Source organism: Salmo salar, chromosome 04 (genome assembly GCF_965601325.2).
Source record: "Salmo salar chromosome 04, fSalSal1, whole genome shotgun sequence".
NCBI classification, from domain to species: domain Eukaryota; kingdom Metazoa; phylum Chordata; class Actinopteri; order Salmoniformes; family Salmonidae; genus Salmo; species Salmo salar.
The window spans coordinates 2,074,492-2,095,498 of NC_138294.1; the positions used below are offsets into that span (position 1 = coordinate 2,074,492).

General features: G+C 43.1%; 1 protein-coding gene across 13 annotated transcripts in view; it reads left to right on the forward strand.

The window, feature by feature from the left end:
• The window catches only part of LOC106591060 (uncharacterized), a 186,060-nt gene that overhangs the window by 96,207 nt on the left and 68,846 nt on the right, over positions 1-21,007 (forward strand). For 7 of the 13 annotated variants that reach the window (XM_082973994.1, XM_082973990.1, XM_082973985.1 and 4 more), the window contains 15 exons: positions 4,463-4,589; positions 4,696-4,762; positions 7,444-7,547; positions 8,600-8,635; positions 13,209-13,433; positions 13,612-13,710; positions 14,780-14,934; positions 15,273-15,484; positions 15,620-15,827; positions 16,067-16,163; positions 16,410-16,638; positions 17,108-17,233; positions 17,602-17,724; positions 18,755-18,787; positions 18,918-18,939. In XM_082973994.1, the coding sequence (XP_082830120.1) occupies positions 4,463-4,589; positions 4,696-4,762; positions 7,444-7,547; positions 8,600-8,635; positions 13,209-13,433; positions 13,612-13,710; positions 14,780-14,934; positions 15,273-15,484; positions 15,620-15,827; positions 16,067-16,163; positions 16,410-16,638; positions 17,108-17,233; positions 17,602-17,724; positions 18,755-18,787; positions 18,918-18,939 (1,863 nt within the window). The remainder of the gene's footprint in view (positions 1-4,462; positions 4,590-4,695; positions 4,763-7,443; positions 7,548-8,599; positions 8,636-13,208; positions 13,434-13,611; positions 13,711-14,779; positions 14,935-15,272; positions 15,485-15,619; positions 15,828-16,066; positions 16,164-16,409; positions 16,639-17,107; positions 17,234-17,601; positions 17,725-18,754; positions 18,788-18,917; positions 18,940-21,007) is intronic. The other 6 variants (XM_082973992.1, XM_082973997.1, XM_082973996.1 and 3 more) reach the window with 3 other exon arrangements.

Here is a 21,007-nt window from a genome sequence, read left to right on the forward strand (position 1 = left end):
AATACATTCTGGGGGGATTCTACAGCTATGTGTTCTAGAATAACATTATCACATCTATAATACATTCTGGGGGGATTCTACAGCTCTGTGTTCTAGAATAACATTATCACATCTATAATACATTCTGGGGGGGGGATTCTATAGCTCTGTGTTCTAGAATAACATGATCACATCTATAATACATTCTGGGGGGATTCTATAGCTCTGTGTTCTAGAATAACATTATCACATCTATAATACATTCTGGGGGGATTCTATAGCTCTGTGTTCTAGAATAACATGATCACATCTATAATACATTCTGGGGGGATTCTATAGCTCTGTGTTCTAGAATAACATGATCACATCTATAATACATTCTGGGGGGATTCTATAGCTATGTGTTCTAGAATAACATGAACACATCTATAATACATTCTGGGGGGATTCTATAGCTCTGTGTTCTAGAATAACATGATCACATCTATAATACATTCTGGGGGGGTTCTATAGCTCTGTGTTCTAGAATAACATGATCACATCTATAATACATTCTGGGGGGGTTCTATAGCTCTGTGTTCTAGAATAACATGATCACATCTATAATACATTCTGGGGGGGGGGATTCTATAGCTCTGTGTTCTAGAATAACATTATCACATCTATAATACATTCTGGGGGGATTCTATAGCTCTGTGTTCTAGAATAACATGATCACATCTATAATACATTCTGGGGGGATTCTATAGCTATGTGTTCTAGAATAACATGATCACATCTATAATACATTCTGGGGGGATTCTATAGCTCTGTGTTCTAGAATAACATTATCACATCTATAATACATTCTGGGGGGATTCTATAGCTATGTGTTCTAGAATAACATTATCACATCTATAATACATTCTGGGGGGATTCTATAGCTCTGTGTTCTAGAATAACATTATCACATCTATAATACATTCTGGGGGGTTCTATAGCTCTGTGTTCTAGAATAACATTATCACATCTATAATACATTCTGGGGGGATTCTATAGCTATGTGTTCTAGAATAACATGATCACATCTATAATACATTCTGGGGGGATTCTATAGCTATGTGTTCTAGAATAACATTATCACATCTATAATACATTCTGGGGGATTCTATAGCTATGTGTTCTAGAATAACATGATCACATCTATAATACATTCTGGGGGGATTCTATAGCTCTGTGTTCTAGAATAACATTATCACATCTATAATACATTCTGGGGGGATTCTATAGCTCTGTGTTCTAGAATAACATGAACACATCTATAATACATTCTGGGGGGATTCTATAGCTCTGTGTTCTAGAATAACATGATCACATCTATAATACATTCTGGGGGGATTCTATAGCTCTGTGTTCTAGAATAACATGATCACATCTATAATACATTCTGGGGGGATTCTATAGCTCTGTGTTCTAGAATAACATGATCACATCTATAATACATTCTGGGGGGATTCTATAGCTCTGTGTTCTAGAATAACATGATCACATCTATAATACATTCTGGGGGGATTCTATAGCTATGTGTTCTAGAATAACATGATCACATCTATAATACATTCTGGGGGGGGGGGGGGGGGTTCTATAGCTATGTGTTCTAGAATAACATTATCACATCTATAATACATTCTGGGGGGATTCTATAGCTCTGTGTTCTAGAATAACATTATCACATCTATAATACATTCTGGGGGGATTCTATAGCTCTGTGTTCTAGAATAACATGATCACATCTATAATACATTCTGGGGGGGTTCTATAGCTATGTGTTCTAGAATAACATTATCACATCTATAATACATTCTGGGGGGGTTCTATAGCTCTGTGTTCTAGAATAACATGAACACATCTATAATACATTCTGGGGGGATTCTATAGCTCTGTGTTCTAGAATAACATTATCACATCTATAATACATTCTGGGGGGGTTCTATAGCTCTGTGTTCTAGAATAACATGATCACATCTATAATACATTCTGGGGGGATTCTATAGCTCTGTGTTCTAGAATTACATGATCACATCTATAATACATTCTGGGGGGATTCTATAGCTCTGTGTTCTAGAATAACATTATCACATCTATAATACATTCTGGGGGGATTCTACAGCTCTGTGTTCTAGAATAACATGATCACATCTATAATACATTCTGGGGGGGGGGGATCTATAGCTATGTGTTCTAGAATAACATGATCACATCTATAATACATTCTGGGGGGATTCTATAGCTCTGTGTTCTAGAATAACATGATCACATCTATAATACATTCTGGGGGGATTCCACAGCTATGTGTTCTAGAATAACATGAACACATCTATAATACATTCTGGGGGGATTCTATAGCTCTGTGTTCTAGAATAGCATGATCACATCTATAATACATTCTGGGGGGATTCTAGAGCTCTGTGTTCTAGAATAACATGATCACATCTATAATACATTCTGGGGGGATTCTATAGCTCTGTGTTCTAGAATAACATGAACACATCTATAATACATTCTGGGGGGATTCTATAGCTCTGTGTTCTAGAATAACATGATCACATCTATGATACATTCTGGGGGGATTCTATAGCTCTGTGTTCTAGAATAACATGAACACATCTATAATACATTCTGGGGGGGGGGGGGGTTCTATAGCTCTGTGTTCTAGAATAACATGATCACATCTATAATACATTCTGGGGGGGGGGGGGTTCTATAGCTCTGTGTTCTAGAATAACATGATCACATCTATAATACATTCTGGGGGGATTCTACAGCTTTGTGTTCTAGAATAACATTATCACATCTATAATACATTCTGGGGGGATTCTAGAGCTATGTGTTCTAGAATAACATGATCACATCTATAATACATTCTGGGGGGATTCTACAGCTTTGTGTTCTAGAATAACATTATCACATCTATAATACATTCTGGGGGGATTCTATAGCTATGTGTTCTAGAATAACATGATCACATCTATAATACATTCTGGGGGGATTCTATAGCTCTGTGTTCTAGAATAACATTATCACATCTATAATACATTCTGGGGGGGTTCTATAGCTCTGTGTTCTAGAATAACATTATCACATCTATAATACATTCTGGGGGGATTCTATAGCTCTGTGTTCTAGAATAACATGATCACATCTATAATACATTCTGGGGGGGTTCTATAGCTCTGTGTTCTAGAATAACATTATCACATCTATAATACATTCTGGGGGGAGTCTATAGCTCTGTGTTCTAGAATAACATTATCACATCTATAATACATTCTGGGGGGATTCTATAGCTCTGTGTTCTAGAATAACATGATCACATCTATAATACATTCTGGGGGGATTCTATAGCTCTGTGTTCTAGAATAACATTATCACATCTATAATACATTCTGGGGGGATTCTATAGCTCTGTGTTCTAGAATAACATTATCACATCTATAATACATTCTGGGGGGGTTCTATAGCTCTGTGTTCTAGAATAACATTATCACATCTATAATACATTCTGGGGGGATTCTACAGCTATGCGTTCTAGAATAACATGATCACAGGTACATTCAGGTAGTAAGAAAGTAAGTCGAATGCCGGAAAGAATTACAAGGAGTCGCCCCATTTGACGATATTGCAACACTCTTGCTTCTGCGTAGAGCTTGTAGTAAACTTTCCATTAGATATTTATTAACAGCCTAAGGAGAATGGAGGTGATTGATGTCTACCAGAATGATGCGAGAGATGACTGACTTCACCTTTTAACTCTTTCTATTTTTACCCCCCCCTCTCCCCTCCTCTCCCCTTCTCCCCTCCTCCCCCTCCTCTCCCCATTCTCCCCTCCTCTCCCCCTACTCTCCCCTTCTCCCCTCCTCCCCCCTCCTCTTCCCCATTCTCCCCTCCTGTCTCCTCCTCCCCCCTCCCCTTCTCCCCTCCTCCCCCTCCTCTCCCCATTCCTCCCCTCCTCTCCCCCTCCCTCTCTCCCTTCTCCCCTCCTCCCCCTCCTCTCCCCATTCTCCCCTCCTCTCTCCTCCTTCCCCTCCCCTTCTCCCCTCCTCCCCCTCCTCTCCCCATTCTCCCCTCCTCTCCCCCTACTCTCCCCTTCTCCCCTCCTCCCCCCTCCTCTCCCCATTCTGCCCTCCTGTCTCCTCCTCCCCCTCCCCTTCTCCCCTCCTCCCCCTCCTCTCCCCATTCTCCCCTCCTCTCCCCCTACTCTCCCCTTCTCCCCTCCTCCCCCTCCTCTCCCCATTCTCCCCTCCTCTCTCCTCCTTCCCCTCCCCTCCTCTCCCCTCCTCTCCCCTTCTCTCCCCTCTCTCTCCCCCCTCTCTCCCCTCCTCCTCTTCCTCTCCCCCTCCTCCTCCCCCTTCCTCCCCTCCTCTCCTCCTCCCCCCTCTCTCCCCCATCTCCCCTCCTCTCCCCTCTTCCCCTCTCCTCCCCCCTTCTCCCCTCCTCCCCCCAGGTGAGGACACTATGACAGGTGATGGAGGAGAGTACCTGAGAGCTGAGGACCTGAGGGAGCTGGGAGACGACTCTCTACCTGGACAATACCTGGACGGATTCAACTACATGAGCCACAACCTGGACAGGTGATACATTCACACACACACACACACACACACACACCACACACACAACACACACACACACACTCACTCACTGTGTTGATGTGTATAATACAATCTATGTCTCCAGGTCTCATCAGACCCCTGTCCACCAGAGAGATGGAGTCCTAATTGAAGACATGATCACCAGCCACCAGGTCATTACAGATTTACACACCTTTACACACCTCTACACACCTCTTCACACTTCTACACACCTGTATACATCTCTACACACCTCTACACACCTGTATACACCTCTACACACCTCTACACACCTCTACACACCTCTACATATCTCTACACATCTCTACACATCGCTACACACCTGTATACACCTCTACACACCTCTACACACCTCTACACACCTCTACATATCTCTACACATCTCTACACATCGCTACACACCTGTATACACTTCTACACACCTGTATACATCTCTACACACCTCTACACACCTGTATACACCTCTACACACCTCTACACACCTCTACACACCTCTACATATCTCTACACATCTCTACACATCGCTACACACCTGTATACACCTCTACACACCTCTACACACCTCTACACACCTCTACATATCTCTACACATCTCTACACATCGCTACACATACCTTTTATCATAGGTACACTTCAATTGTGAGAGACGGAATCTAGAACAAAAATCCAGTAAATCACATTGTATTATTTTTAAGTAATTAATTTGCATTTTATTGCAAGGGGAAACCCTACTTCAAGTCTCAGAGCGAGTGAGGTCACCGATTGAAACGCTATTAGCGCGCATCACCGCTAACTAACTAGCCATTTCACATCAGTTACATCTACATACCTGTATACACCTCTACACACCTCTACACAACTCTACATATCTCTACACACCTCTACACACCTTTAAACACCTGTACACAGTTTTAAACACCTTTACACACACCTGTATACTCCTTTACACACCCTTACACACACTTGTAGAAACCTTAACACACCTGTATAGTCACCTATATAAACACACCTGTATAGTCACCTATATAAATACACCTGTATAGTCACCTATATAAATACACCTGTATAGTCACCTATATAAACACACCTGTATAGTCACCTATATAAATCACACCTGTATAGTCACCTATATAAATACACCTGTATAGTCACCTATATAAATACACCTGTATAGTCACCTATATAAATACACCTGTATAGTCACCTATATAAACACACCTGTATAGTCACCTATATAAACACACCTGTATAGTCACCTATATAAATACACCTGTATAGTCACCTATATAAACACACCTGTATAGTCACCTATATAAATACACCTGTATAGTCACCTATATAAATACACCTGTATAGTCACCTATATAAATACACCTGTATAGTCACCTATATAAATACACCTGTATAGTCACCTATATAAATACACCTGTATAGTCACCTATATAAATACACCTGTATAGTCACCTATATAAATACACCTGTATAGTCACCTATATAAACACACCTGTATAGTCACCTATATAAATACACCTGTATAGTCACCTATATAAATACACCTGTATAGTCACCTATATAAACACACCTGTATAGTCACCTATATAAATACACCTGTATAGTCACCTATATAAATACACCTGTATAGTCACCTATATAAACACACCTGTATAGTCACCTATATAAATACACCTGTATAGTCACCTATATAAATACACCTGTATAGTCACCTATATAAACACACCTGTATAGTCACCTATATAAATACACCTGTATAGTCACCTATATAAACACACCTGTATAGTCACCTATATAAATACACCTGTATAGTCACCTATATAAATACACCTGTATAGTCACCTATATAAATACACCTGTATAGTCACCTATATAAATACACCTGTATAGTCACCTATATAAATACACCTGTATAGTCACCTATATAAACACACCTGTATAGTCACCTATATAAATACACCTGTATAGTCACCTATATAATCACACCTGTATAGTCACCTATATAAATACACCTGTATAGTCACCTATATAAATACACCTGTACAGTCACCTATATAAACACACCTGTATAGTCACCTATATAAATACACCTGTATAGTCACCTATATAAACACACCTGTATAGTCACCTATATAAATACACCTGTATAGTCACCTATATAAATACACCTGTATAGTCACCTATATAAACACACCTGTATAGTCACCTATATAAATACACCTGTATAGTCACCTATATTAACACACCTGTATAGTCACCTATATAAATACACCTGTATAGTCACCTATATAAACACACCTGTATAGTCACCTATATAAATACACCTGTATAGTCACCTATATAAATACACCTGTATAGTCACCTATATAAATACACCTGTATAGTCACCTATATAAATACACCTGTATAGTCACCTATATAAATACACCTGTATAGTCACCTATATAATCACACCTGTATAGTCACCTATATAAATACACCTGTATAGTCACCTATATAAATACACCTGTACAGTCACCTATATAAACACACCTGTATAGTCACCTATATACACACACCTGTATAGTCACCTATATAAATACACCTGTATAGTCACCTATATAAATACACCTGTATAGTCACCTATATAAATACACCTGTATAGTCACCTATATAAATACACCTGTATAGTCACCTATATAAACACACCTGTATAGTCACCTATATAAATACACCTGTATAGTCACCTATATAAATACACCTGTATAGTCACCTATATAAACACACCTGTTGATGTTGAAGTCTACCTCCAGATGTAGTAGCATTGTGTGTTGGTCAGCAGGTGTCGTCTCTGTCCAGAGAGAATGAGAAGGACTCCTTCAGGCTGAGCTGGGGAGCAGAGCACCTGGACAACGTAGTGCTGTCATCTAGCCTGCTGCACTCTGGGTTAGTATGGTGCACACACACACACACACACACACACACACACACACACACACACAGACACACACACACACGCACACGCACACACACACACGTACGCACACCCACACACTTACGCACACACACACACACACACACACGCACGTACACATGCACGCACACACACACGCACACGCACGCACACAAGCACACATGCACGCACACACGCATGCAATACCGCACATGCACACACACACACACGCATGCAAGCACGCAAACATACACACACACAAAGGTGTGCATGTTTAGTAATATTCACTGTTTTACAAGATAGAGTTTGATTCACCTCCTAAATCAACGTTAATTTCCCCTTATACTTCTATTTCACTCCTTCATTTTCTATTATGTTTTCTCCCTCTATCTCTGTGCTGTGTTTCTTTCTCTGTCTTTCTTTCTGGTCGCTTTCTCTGTGTCTCTGTGTCTCTGTGTCTCTCTCTCCCTTTCTCTGTCTCTGTCTCTCTCTCTCTTTCTCTGTGTCTCTGTGTCTCTGTGTCTCTCTCTTTCTCTGTGTCTCTGTGTCTCTCTCTCTCTTTCTCTGTGTCTCTGTGTCTCTCTCTCTCTTTCTCTGTGTCTCTGTGTCTCTCTCTCTCTTTCTCTGTGTCTCTGTGTCTCTGTGTCTCTCTCTTTCTCTGTGTCTCTGTGTCTCTCTCTCTCTTTCTCTGTGTCTCTGTGTCTCTCTCTCTCTTTCTCTGTGTCTCTGTGTCTCTCTCTCTCTTTCTCTGTGTCTCTGTGTCTCTGTGTCTCTCTCTTTCTCTGTGTCTCTGTGTCTCTGTGTCTCTGTGTCTCTCTCTTTCTCTGTGTCTCTGTGTCTCTCTCTCTCTTTCTCTGTGTCTCTGTGTCTGTGTCTCTCTCTCTCTGTCTCTTTCGCTCTCTGTCTCTCTCTTTCTCTTTCTCTGTTTGCCTCTCTCTCTCCCTCTCTCCCCCTTTCCCTCTCACTCTCTCTTTCCCTCTCACTCTAAGTTTCTCTCTCTCAATATTTTTCTCTCTCTGATGGTGTGTGTTTTGTCTGCTTCTAGCCAATCCTCCCCGTGCCTAGACCATGACAACAGCAGGTGATTTCTCTCTCTGTTTCATTTTTCTCTCTCTCTCTCTGTCTCTCTCTTTCCTCCTCCTCCTGTTCTTCACTTCCACCTCTCCATGCATGCTGTCCCCTTCTTCTCCCAGGGGTACATCCTAAACTATCTAATCTTTCAGTTATATGCATGTAATAAGACTATAGATGCAATAGTAATGCTATAGAAATCCAAGGTAAGTTGGATATACTGTAGGTACTAACACATCATTACTTGAAGTTCATCCATCTTAAAGAAAGCAGATTCCTGGAGCGATACAATAGCTTCTGATGCCTCTCGTCCACCTGTCTGTCAACTCAGAACTTACTTGGAATGGAATATTAGAATGGGAGTAGAGTGATACTGAGTAGAATGGAATAGAAGTCAATAGAATGGAATAGAAGTGAAAAGAATAGAATGGAAGTGATTATAATGGAATGGAAGTGAATAGAATGGAAGTAAATAGAATGGATTGGAACTGAATAGAATGGAATGGAAGTGGATAGAATGGAATGGAAGTGGAAAGAATAGAATGGAAGTGAATGGAATGAATGGAAGTGGATAGAATAGAATGGAAGTGAATGGAATGGAATGGATGTGGATAGAATGGAATGGATGTGATTATAATGGAAGTGGATAGAATGGAATGGAAGTGGAAAGAATAGAATGGAAGTGAATGGAATGAATGGAAGTGGATAGAATAGAATGGAAGTGAATGGAATGGAATGGATGTGGATAGAATGGAATGGATGTGATTATAATGGAAGTGAATAGAATGGAATGGAAGTGGATAAAATCGAATGGAAGTGGATAGAATGGAATGGAAGTGGATAGAATAGAATGGAAGTGAATGGAATGGAATGGATGTGGATAGAATGGAATGGAAGTGGGTAGAATGGAATGGAAATGAATAGAATGGAATGGAAGTGGGTAGAATGGAATGGAAGTGGATAGAATAGAATGGAAATGAATAGAATGGAATGGAAGTGGGTAGAATGGAATGGAAGTGAATAGAATGGAATGGAAGTGGATAGAATGGAATGGAAGTGGGTAGAATGGAATGGAAGTGGATAAAATAGAATGGAATGGAAGTGGATAGAATGGAATGGAAGTGGGTAGAATGGAATGGAAATGAATAGAATGGAATGGAAGTGGGTAGAATGGAATGGAAGTGGGTAGAATGGAATGGAAGTGGATAGAATGGAATGGATGTGGGTAGAATGGAATGGAAATGAATAGAATGGAATGGAAGTGGGTAGAATGGAATGGAAGTGAATAGAATGGAATGGAAGTGGATAAAATAGAATGGAATGGATGTGGATAGAATGGAATGGAAGTGGGTAGAATGGAATGGAAATGAATAGAATGGAATGGAAGTGGGTAGAATGGAATGGAAGTGGATAGAATAGAATGGAAATGAATAGAATGGAATGGAAGTGGGTAGAATGGAATGGAAGTGAATAGAATGGAATGGAAGTGGATAGAATGGAATGGAAGTGGGTAGAATGGAATGGAAGTGGATAAAATAGAATGGAATGGAAGTTGATAGAATGGAATGGAAGTGGGTAGAATGGAACGGAAGTGGATAAAATAGAATGGAATGGAAGTGGATAGAATGGAATGGAAGTGGGTAGAATGGAATGGAAATGAATAGAATGGAATGGAAGTGGGTAGAATGGAATGGAAGTGAATAGAATGGAATGGAAGTGGGTAGAATGGAATGGAAATGAATAGAATGGAATGGAAGTGGGTAGAATGGAATGGAAGTGGGTAGAATGGAATGGAATGGAAGTGGATAGAATGGAATGGAAGTGGGTAGAATGGAATGGAAATGAATAGAATGGAATGGAAGTGGGTAGAATGGAATGGAAATGAATAGAATGGAATGGAAGTGGGTAGAATGGAATGGAAGTGGGTAGAATTGAATGGAAATGAATAGAATGGAATGGAAATGAATAGAATGGAATGGAATGGAAGTGGATAGAATGGAATGGCTGTGGGTAGAATGGAATGGAAGTGAATAGAATGGAACTGGGTCACACAGTGTTCTCTCCTCACCTGTCACCACATCATGTCATCTCAGAATGATGTCACACAACATTTGTTCCGTCCCTGTTTCAGTTTGCTACCCAACACAGACACCAACACTGATGCTTTGTCTGCATGAATCCAGAGTAGGGATTAACATTGGTAACTGGGATCCCAGGACTGTCCCAGGAACACTCTTCACATTTAAAACGAATAAAATAAATGACAAGTCCCTGGAAATGACAACATTTCCCCCAATGTGGCACTAATGCAATTCCACTTAATACCCAACATGCACCGCTGCATATTAGCAACAAATAAAACAGGCTATTATCCGAACAGGTTGTCATGGAAGCCTTTAGCCTGGCGTATTTACTTCACACTGAGCAGCCATGAATTCAAACCACACGTAAAATTGACACTGCAGGACTGCACATGCGACCCGAATGCAGGAAACAGGAAACCCCTACAGTATGAACTGGGAAGTAACGTGTGCCTCTTTGAGCTGTCGCTGTAACTCTTCAGACAGGCCTGTGCACAGTTCACTACATAGGCATCTCTGTCACAGACATGAAGTCTGTTGGCAAGAGGGACAGTTCTATCTCCTGTCCTCTGGAACCTAGGCTATAATCCTGTCCAGTCCCCTCCTGTCCTCTGGAACCTAGGCTATAATCCTGTCCAGTCCCCTCCTGTCCTCTGGAACCTAGGCTATAATCCTGTCCAGTCCCCTCCTGTCCTCTGGAACCTAGGCTATAATCCTGTCCAGTCCCCTCCTGTCCTCTGGAACCTAGGCTATAATCCTGTCCAGTCCCCTCCTGTCCTCTGGAACCTAGGCTATAATCCTGTCCAGTCCCCTCCTGTCCTCTGGAACCTAGGCTATAATCCTGTCCAGTCCCCTCCTGTCCTCTGGAACCTAGGCTATAATCCTGTCCAGTCCCAATCCCACTGAACCCCAAAATCCTGACTCCTGCCTCGCATGAAAATTCCTAATTTTATTCTGTAATCCCATAGGTTGCATTGTTAAAGCATATCGCTTGCCTATGTCAAAAATACCACTATAACATTCACCCCTCTTCTCTGTGCTGTCTCGTATTGCTGCCCATATGAGAGCTTCTCTGTGCTGTCTCGTATTGCCGCCCATATGAGAGCTTCTCTGTGCTGTCTCGTATTGCCGCCCATATGAGAGCTTCGCTAAAGAATGTGTGATCAACAAACGGTACGAGAGTAGATATGGATATTTTTTAAAACAGAGTTGGTTCCTGTTAAGATACCTCGATATTTAAACTATTTCCAGTCTTCATCTCCACGTTATTAATGAGCCGATCTACTAACTGTATAATCATTCACTCGATTTTGCCAAATATCGGTTCTGTCATTCGTTGAAGGAGGTTATGCAGCAACTTTGGTCGTTTGACTTTTGTTTGACTGCGGTTACCAAGTCGGTGCTTCCTGAGCGCGCTCTGCGTCGAGATAACCTAGGAGGTCTACTGCTGAAATTGTGCTGAATCAATTGAGGAACATGATAGTGCTCGGACTTTATAAACGGTCTGTGTCTCACTTCACAACAATGTCACTAACCACGTTTCCATCCACAGTTTTAATGCGAGTAAAGTCACACCGTATAAAATGAAACTCACGACATCTGCGATGGAAAGTTTTGGTATTGTTGTAGAAATGCCGACAGATAATTTTTTTCCGTTCCACATGGTGAGATCTTTTTATGTCTGTAAAATTATGAAAGAAATGGTGGTGGAAACACACTTTCACAGGTCAACCATTTAACCCCTTCTCCCCCATTTACCCTCCTCCCTCTCCTCTCCCCTTCCTTACTCCTCCCCTTCCGTTCCCTTCCTTTCTCCTTACTCCCTCTCCATCTCCTCTCCCCTTCCCTACTCCCTCTCCTTCTCCTCTCCTCTCCTCACCCCTTCCTTACACCCTCTCCCTCTCCCTACTCCATCTCCATCTCTCCCCTTCCCTAATCCCTCTCCATGTCCTCTCCTCTTCCTATCTCTTTTCTCCCTCTCCATCTCCTCTCCTCTCCTCTCCCCTTCCCTACTCCCTCTCCCTCTCCTCTCCTCTCCTCTCCTCACCCCTTCCTTACACCCTCTCCCTCTCCCTACTCCATCTCCATCTCTCCCCTTCCTTAATCCCTCTCCATGTCCTCTCCTCTTCCTTTCTCTTTTCTCCCTCTCCATCTCCTCTCCTCTCCTCACCCCTTCCTTACTCCCTTTCCCTCTCCCTCTCCCTCTCCATCTCCTCTCCTCACCCCTTCCTTACTCCCTCTATATCTCCTCTCCTCTCTCACCCCTTCCTTTCTCCCTTTCCCTCTCCCTCTATATCTCCTCTCCTCACCCCTTCCTTACTCCCTTTCCCTCTACCTCTCACTCCATCTCCATCTCTCCCCTTCCCTACTCCCTCTTCCTCTCCATCTCCTCTCCCCTTCCCTAATCCCTCTCCATCTCCCCTCCCCTCCCCTCCCTTTCCCTCCCTCATTCTCCCTATCCCTCTCCTTACCCCTCTCCCTCCTCTCCTCCTCTCCCCTCAGCTTCCTGGTCAGTTTCATGGTGGACGCCAGGGGCGGGGCCATGCGTGGTTGCCGTCACAACGGGCTGCGCATCATCGTGCCGCCCAGGAAGTGTTCCGCTCCGACGCGGGTGACGTGCCGCCTGGTGAAGAGGCACCGCCTGGCGTCCATGCCCCCCATGGTGGAGGGAGAGGGGCTGGCAGGACGCATCATTGAGGTCGGCCCCACCGGGGCACAGTTCCTCGGGTAAGACGGAGAGAGGGAGTGGGGAGTGTGGACGAGAGAGAGAGAGAGAGAGAGAGAGAGAGAGAGTGTGTCTGTGTGTACGTGTGCTCGTTCATGTGTGTGTGTAATGTGTGTACGCCCGCGTGTGTGTGTGTGTGTTGACGTTCTCTTCTCCCCCCCGTGCTGCGTAATGGATCAGTAAGCTCCACCTCCCCACGGCCCCGCCCCCTCTCAACGAGGGAGAGAGTCTGGTCAGCAGGATACTACAGCTGGGGCCTCCTGGCACCAAGTTCCTGGGGTAACTCACACACTACAGCTGGGGCCTCCTGGCACCATGTTCCTGGGGTAACTCACACACTACAGCTGGGGCCTCCTGGCACCAAGTTCCTGGGGTAACTCACACACTACAGCTGGGGCCTCCTGGCACCAAGTTCCTGGGGTAACTCACACACTACAGCTGGGGCCTCCTGGCACCAAGTTCCTGGGGTAACTCACACACTACAGCTGGGGCCTCCTGGCACCGAGTTCCTGGGGTAACTCACACTCTACAGCTGGGGCCTCCTGGCACCAAGTTCCTGGGGTAACTCACACTCTACAGCTGGGGCCTCCTGGCACCGAGTTCCTGGGGTAACTCACACTCTACAGCTGGGGCCTCCTGGCACCAAGTTCCTGGGGTAACTCACACTCTACAGCTGGGGCCTCCTGGCACCAAGTTCCTGGGGTAACTCACACACTACAGCTGGGGCCTCCTGGCACCGAGTTCCTGGGGTAACTCACACACTACAGCTGAGGCCTAATGGCACCAAGTTCCTGGGGTAGGAGAGACCACGGAGAGAGAGATGGGACATCATTTATACCCCGGTCTCATCATATATACTCCCCACCCAGCCAGACCATATATACCCTGGTCTCATCATATATACCCTGGTCTCACCATATCTACCCTTGTCTCACCATATATACCCTGGTCTCACCATATATACCCTGGTCTCACCATATATACCCTGGTCTCATCATATATACCCTGGTCTCGTCATATGTTCTCCCCAGCCCTCTCCACATTTAAGTTACAGTGTTGTTGTTGTTGTTGAGAATTACAGTTTGAATCATTTCCAGTTCTATCCCATTACTCCATGATTTTTTCCTCCCCATATTGTAATGTTGTGATTTTTCCTGACCCTCCTCCTCCTCCACCTCCTCCTCATCATCATCAAAATATCATATCCTTCTGTTTGCTTGAATCTCCTCCAGGAATTTCTCCAGGATTTCTTTGTCCCTGATCTTGTGATTTTGTGTGTTCTTCCATGGAATGCGTCCTCCTGTCATCACAACCTTTACCCTCTAACCCCTGACCTCTGACCCTCCAGGCCGGTGATTGTGGAGATCCCTCACTTCGCGGCCCTGCGGGGGACGGAGCGGGAGCTGGTGATTCTGAGGAGTGAGATGGGGGAGAGCTGGAGGGAACATCACTGTGAACACACTGAGGAGGAACTCAACCAAATACTGAACGGCATGGACGAGGGTGAGGGGAGATGGGGGAGGGACGGGGGGATGAGTGGGAAGGAGTGGGACGGGGAGAGCTGGATGGGGGAGGGAGAAGGGAAGGGGAGGGAGGACAGGGAGTGGATGGGGGGGATGAGACAGGTGAGAAAGGGGGAGGGAGTGGGGAGGGAGGAGCAAGTCGGAGGCATGAGGGACGCGACAGGATCAGACTGCCATGTTAGTACCAAGCTACCAATCGTTCTTCCTTATTCTTTCACCAAAGATTAGGAAACATTTAGGTCCGACTGCTCAATCTGATTGGTCCTTGTGTATCATCTGACCCTGTTTCTCCGGTCCTCCCATTGGTTCGTCCTCCAGAGCTGGACTCTCCTGAGGAGCTGGAGAAGAAGAGGATTTGCCGTATTGTTACCAGGGACTTCCCACAATACTTTGCGGTGGTGTCGCGCATCAAGCAGGACAGCCAACTGATTGGTCCTGAGGGAGGGGTGTTGAGCAGTACTCTGGTACCTCAGGTCCAGGCTGTGTTCCCAGTGGGAGCTCTCACTAAGAAGATCAGGGTTGGACTACAGGTAGGGGGGGTGGTCTGTGCGTGTGTAGCTTTTTCAAGTTGGTCTTCAGCCCAACAAAAATGTATTTGGTAACGACAACTGAACACTTTCAAGTTTGTTGTTTCTACTTCCTAACTTTTGTCCACTTCCTCCTAGGCCCAGCCAATCAGCGTAGACCTGGTAAAGAGAATTCTGGGTAACAAGGCTACGTTTAGCCCCATCGTTACCTTGGAGCCCAGGAGGCGGAAGTTCCACAAGCCAATCACCATGACGATCCCTGTCCCCAAGAGCTCGACCAATGACGGGACAGCCAACGTGTTTGGAGGAGACACGCCCACTCTGCGTCTGCTCTGCAGTATCACTGGTATGTAGGAAATGACTGTTGATTGGTTGATTGGCTGTTTGATTGATTGATTGCTTTGCCCATTGATTGGTTGTTTGATTGGTTGATTGGCTGGTTGGTTGATTAACTAACTGACTGAATGATTGATTTTGAGTAGTCATGTTGACCTTCTCGATATTCATCAAAGCCTGGTTTCAGTCAACCCACATTAATATGTTGAATATATTTACCAGAGAGTTCCATCCTGATGTGTGTTCTAGGTGGAACCACTCCTGCCCAATGGGAGGACATCACTGGCTCCACCCCCCTCACCTTCATCAACCAATGTGTGTCCTTCACCACCAACGTCTCAGCAAGGTAATGGCTCCAGTGAAACTGGTGTGTTTTCATCTGTCTGTTGTTTTTGACATTCTAGTGAAAACATCCTCCTCCTGATTAGTCAACGATGGAATGATTGATTCTTCATTGGATATGATTGATTGATCTATTACATCCTTGATAGGTTGATTGATTATCTAGCCTCCTGTAGGCTCTGGCTTATAGACTGACTGACAGATTGGTTGATCTATTGACCACCCCCCTCCCCCCTCCGGTGCGCTGTAGGTTCTGGCTGATAGACTGTCGTCAGACCCAGGAAGCTGTGAGTTTCTCTACCCAGCTGTACAGAGAGATCATCTGTGTCCCCTACATGGCCAAGTTCGTCATCTTCGCCAAGACGCTGGACCCCATCGAGGCCCGCCTACGCTGCTTCTGCATGACGGACGACAAGATGGACAAGACACTGGAACAGCAAGAGAACTTCACAGAGGTGGCCCGGAGTAGAGACGTAGAGGTGAGAGGAGGGGAAGGAGGAGAGGAGAATGGGGAGGGGGAGAGGGAGTAGAGGTGAGAGGGGAGAGGGAGGAGGGGGTGAGGGGTGAGAAACCCTGGAACAACAAGAGGAATTCACAAAGGTGATCCAGAGCAGAGATGTGGAGGTGAAGGGGGGAGTATTGGTGTCCGACCCTAGCTCTTGTCTGTCTGTCTGTCTGTCTGTCTGTCTGTCTGTCTGTCTGTCTGTCTGTCTGTCTGTCTGTCTGTCTGTCTGTCTGTCTGTCTGTCTGTCTGTCTGTCTGTCTGTCTGTCTGTCTGTCTGTCTGTCTGTCTGTCTGTCTGTCTGTCTGTCTGTCTGTCTGTCTGTCTGTCTGTCTGTCTGTCTGTCTGTCTGTCTGTCTGTCCCTACTACAGGTGTTGGAGGGGAAGCTTATCTTTACAGACTGATTTGACCCTAACTCTCTACTGTCTGTCTGCCCCTACTACAGGTATTGGAAGGGAAGCCTATCTTTGCTGACTGTTTTGGGAACCTGGTTCCTCTGACCAAGAGTGGACAGCATCACGTCTTCAGCTTCTACGCATTCAAAGAGAACCGTCTCGCACTCTTCATCAAGGTAACACGCCATTACTGGACTTCTTCTACGCTGGGAAACTGTGATGTAGTTGTTCACTTCGTTTTAGTTCTGAATGGACTTCTTCTACGCTGGGAAAGTGTGACACTGGTATATAATTTTATATTTATTTTAATAAGTATAGAATACATCTGACACTGGTATATCATTTAGTATGTATTTTAATAAGTTTAGAATACATCAGACACTGGTATGTCATGTGATATGTATTTTAATGAGTTTGATTATACAGTATAACAAAAGTCGATACCAGAATGTTTTTCACTTTCCTTGCTAATATTCCCACGCTCACCTGATTCCATGAGTTTCCAGTGATTGGTTGATTGGTTGATTGGTTGATTGATTGACAGATTCGTGACTGCGCCCAGGAGCCGTGTGGCAGACTGTCCTTCACCAAGGAGCCCCGCACCTACCGTAGTCTTACCCACAAGGCAATCTGCAACCTGAACATCACGCTGCCCACCTACTGCAAGGTAAGACACCTGAACACACCTGGACTGAACACAATGTGTAATGAAATTAAATAATGCTGAACACACCTGGACTGGACACAATGTCTATTAACATTAAATAATGATAATGCTGAACATACGTGGACTGGAATGTGAATAACGCTGTCCCAAAACAGATCTGGCTCAATGTGAATAACGCTGTCCCAAAACAGATCTGGCTCAATGTGAATAACGCTGCCCCAAAACAGATCTGACTCAATGTGAATAACGCTGTCCTAAAACAGATCTGGCTCAATGTGAATAATGCTGTCCCAAAACAGATCTGGGTCAGTGTGAGTAATGCTGTCCCAAAACAGATCTGTCTCAGTGTGAATAATGCTGTCACAAAACAGATCTGTCTCACTGTGAATAACGCTGTCCCAAAACAGATCTGGCTCAATGTGAATAACGCTGTCCCAAAACAGATCTGGCTCAGTGTGAATAATGCTGTCCTAAAGCAGATCTGGCTCAATGTGAATAATGCTGTCCCAAAACAGATCTGTCTCACTGTGAATAACGCTGTCCCAAAACAGATCTGTCTCAATGTGAATAACGCTGTCCCAAAACAGATCTGGCTCAGTGTGAATAATGCTGTCCTAAAGCAGATCTGGCTCAATGTGAATAATGCTGTCCTAAAGCAGATCTGGCTCAATGTGAATAATGCTGTCCCAAAACAGATCTGGCTCAGTGTGAATAATGCTGTCCCAAAACAGATATGGCTCAGTGTGAATAATGCTGTCCCAAAACAGATCTGACTCAATGTGAATAATGCTGTCCCAAAACAGATCTGTCTCAATGTGAATAATGCTGTCCCAAAACAGATCTGGCTCAGTGTGAATAATGCTGTCCCAAAACAGATCTGACTCAATGTGAATAATGTTGTCCTAAAACAGATCTGACTCAAAGTGAATAACGCTGGCCCAAAACAGATCTGGCTCAGTGTGAATAATGCTGTCCCAAAACAGATCTGGCTCAATGCCTTCTTTATTTCTGTCCTCGGTGTCCTATTCAGGAGTCTGATTCAGACCTAGACGCAGATGACGAGGTAACCAACTACACCTTTTCAGAACATTCTTCTTGTTCAAATTTGATAAAATGTTAAAACACTTTTACCTGATTTATGTTTATTGGCTGAATGTATTCAACATGTTTTTTTGAACCCTCCTTTCTTACAGAGTGACAAGAGTGACAAGAAATGTAAGCTGAGCTGTTTTTTGAAATGATTACTTTTGTTGGTGGTGACAAATACAGCCTCTGCATTATCTAACCTTCATAACTACCTGTAGCCCAGGAAGAACATATTAAATTACATTGTCGTTTTTTAATGCACTACGCAGGCCAATGATTTAGATTGCTTAACATACAATAATGGCCGTTTGACTAGCCGTGTTGTGTGTAATATAATATTACTAACACCTTGTCCAGTTACCTGTGGGATCCTGACCACTATACTATAGTAATATAATATTACTAACACCTTGTCCAGTTACCTGTGGGTTCCTGACCACTATACTATAGTAATATAATATTACTAACACCTTGTCCAGTTACCTGTGGGTTCCTGACCACTATACTATAGTAATATAATATTACTAACACCTTGTCCAGTTACCTGTGGGTTCCTGACCACTATACTATAGTAATATAATATTACTAACACCTTGTCCAGTTACCTGTGGGTTCCTGACCACTATACTATAGTAATATAATATTACTAACACCTTGTCCAGTTACCTGTGGGTTCCTGACCACTATACTATAGTAATATAATATTACTAACACCTTGTCCAGTTACCTGTGGGTTCCTGACCACTATACTATAGTAATATAATATTACTAACACCTTGTCCAGTTACCTGTGGGTTCCTGACCACTATACTATAGTAATATAATATTACTAACACCTTGTCCAGTTACCTGTGGGATCCTGGCCGCTATGCTATGGCTGGTATGCGTTGCATCCCTTCCTCTCCAATACCCATTATGTTTCTCCCTCCTTCAATCCCTCCTTCATCCATTCAACCATCATCATCATCATCATCACGCTATAGGAAGTCAAAGGAAATGAATGCTTGAGATACTGTATGAATGCTTGAGATACTGTATGAATGCTTGAGATACTGTATGAATGCTTGAGATTACATATATATATGCCATGGCACTTCCAATGTGAATATATAACCTCCAGTTATTTAAATGTATTTGGATGGCTGACGAAAACACACTGTACGATGACAATATGTTAAACGGACGTCAATTCATTCCAGATTTTTGCTTGCCTGGAATGAATTCAAAGAAGGAATTCATATAATGTGAATTTTCTGTTTATTTTTGTCTCCGATCACTCCCTTATTTTACTTTCATGGTTGCTGAAACACTTTCTTTGCTCTGCATGAAAATAACTTGACTCACACATACACATGGTATACATTTGTTAGTCTGTGTATGTGCATATCCGTCTGTATGTGTGTTCGTGTGTGTGTGTGTATTCTGCCTGTATGTATGTGTGTATGTCTCTGTAACTCTTTTCAAGTTCATCAATTCATTAGCCTGTTATATCACTGGTATATTTTCTTAGATCACTGAACTTCCTCTAATGAAGCATTTTTCTGGATGCTTCAAACACACCTAATAGTTGACAAACCAAAACGGCAAGATAAGATATTTATTTACAACATTAACTGAGGTTTTCTACATATATTTATATATAGTTTTACTGATAAGATATGTATTTACAACATTAACTGAGGTTTATGTATTTATATATAGTTTTATTGATAAGATTTGATTTACAACATTAACTATGGTTTATGTATTTATATATATATATATATTAAGATTAACTGAGGTTTATGTATTTATATATATATTAAGATTAACTGAGGTTTATGTATTTATATATAGTTTTACTCCCCATATGTTTCGATTTACTTAAGAATTCCTGACAGTTAGCTATCAGTGGTTTACATGGCGCGAGAAACCTTCTGCTCTTTTCTCTCTGTTTGCTTTTGTCAGTGGACCCTTCATGTTGAGAACAATCTTGAGATCTTTGTTTGCGTGAAACCAATCAGTTTTTTCTTCCTCCATTGGTTCCATATTTAGCAGGGTTGGGGTCAATTCCATTTCAATTCAAACAGTCAATTCAGAAAGTTAAGCACAATTGAAATTCCACATTTTCAGTGTACTTCCTGATTTGACTAGAATATAAATGGAATTAACCCCAACCCTAGTATTCAGGTTGCTCGCCATTTTTATTTCTATACCT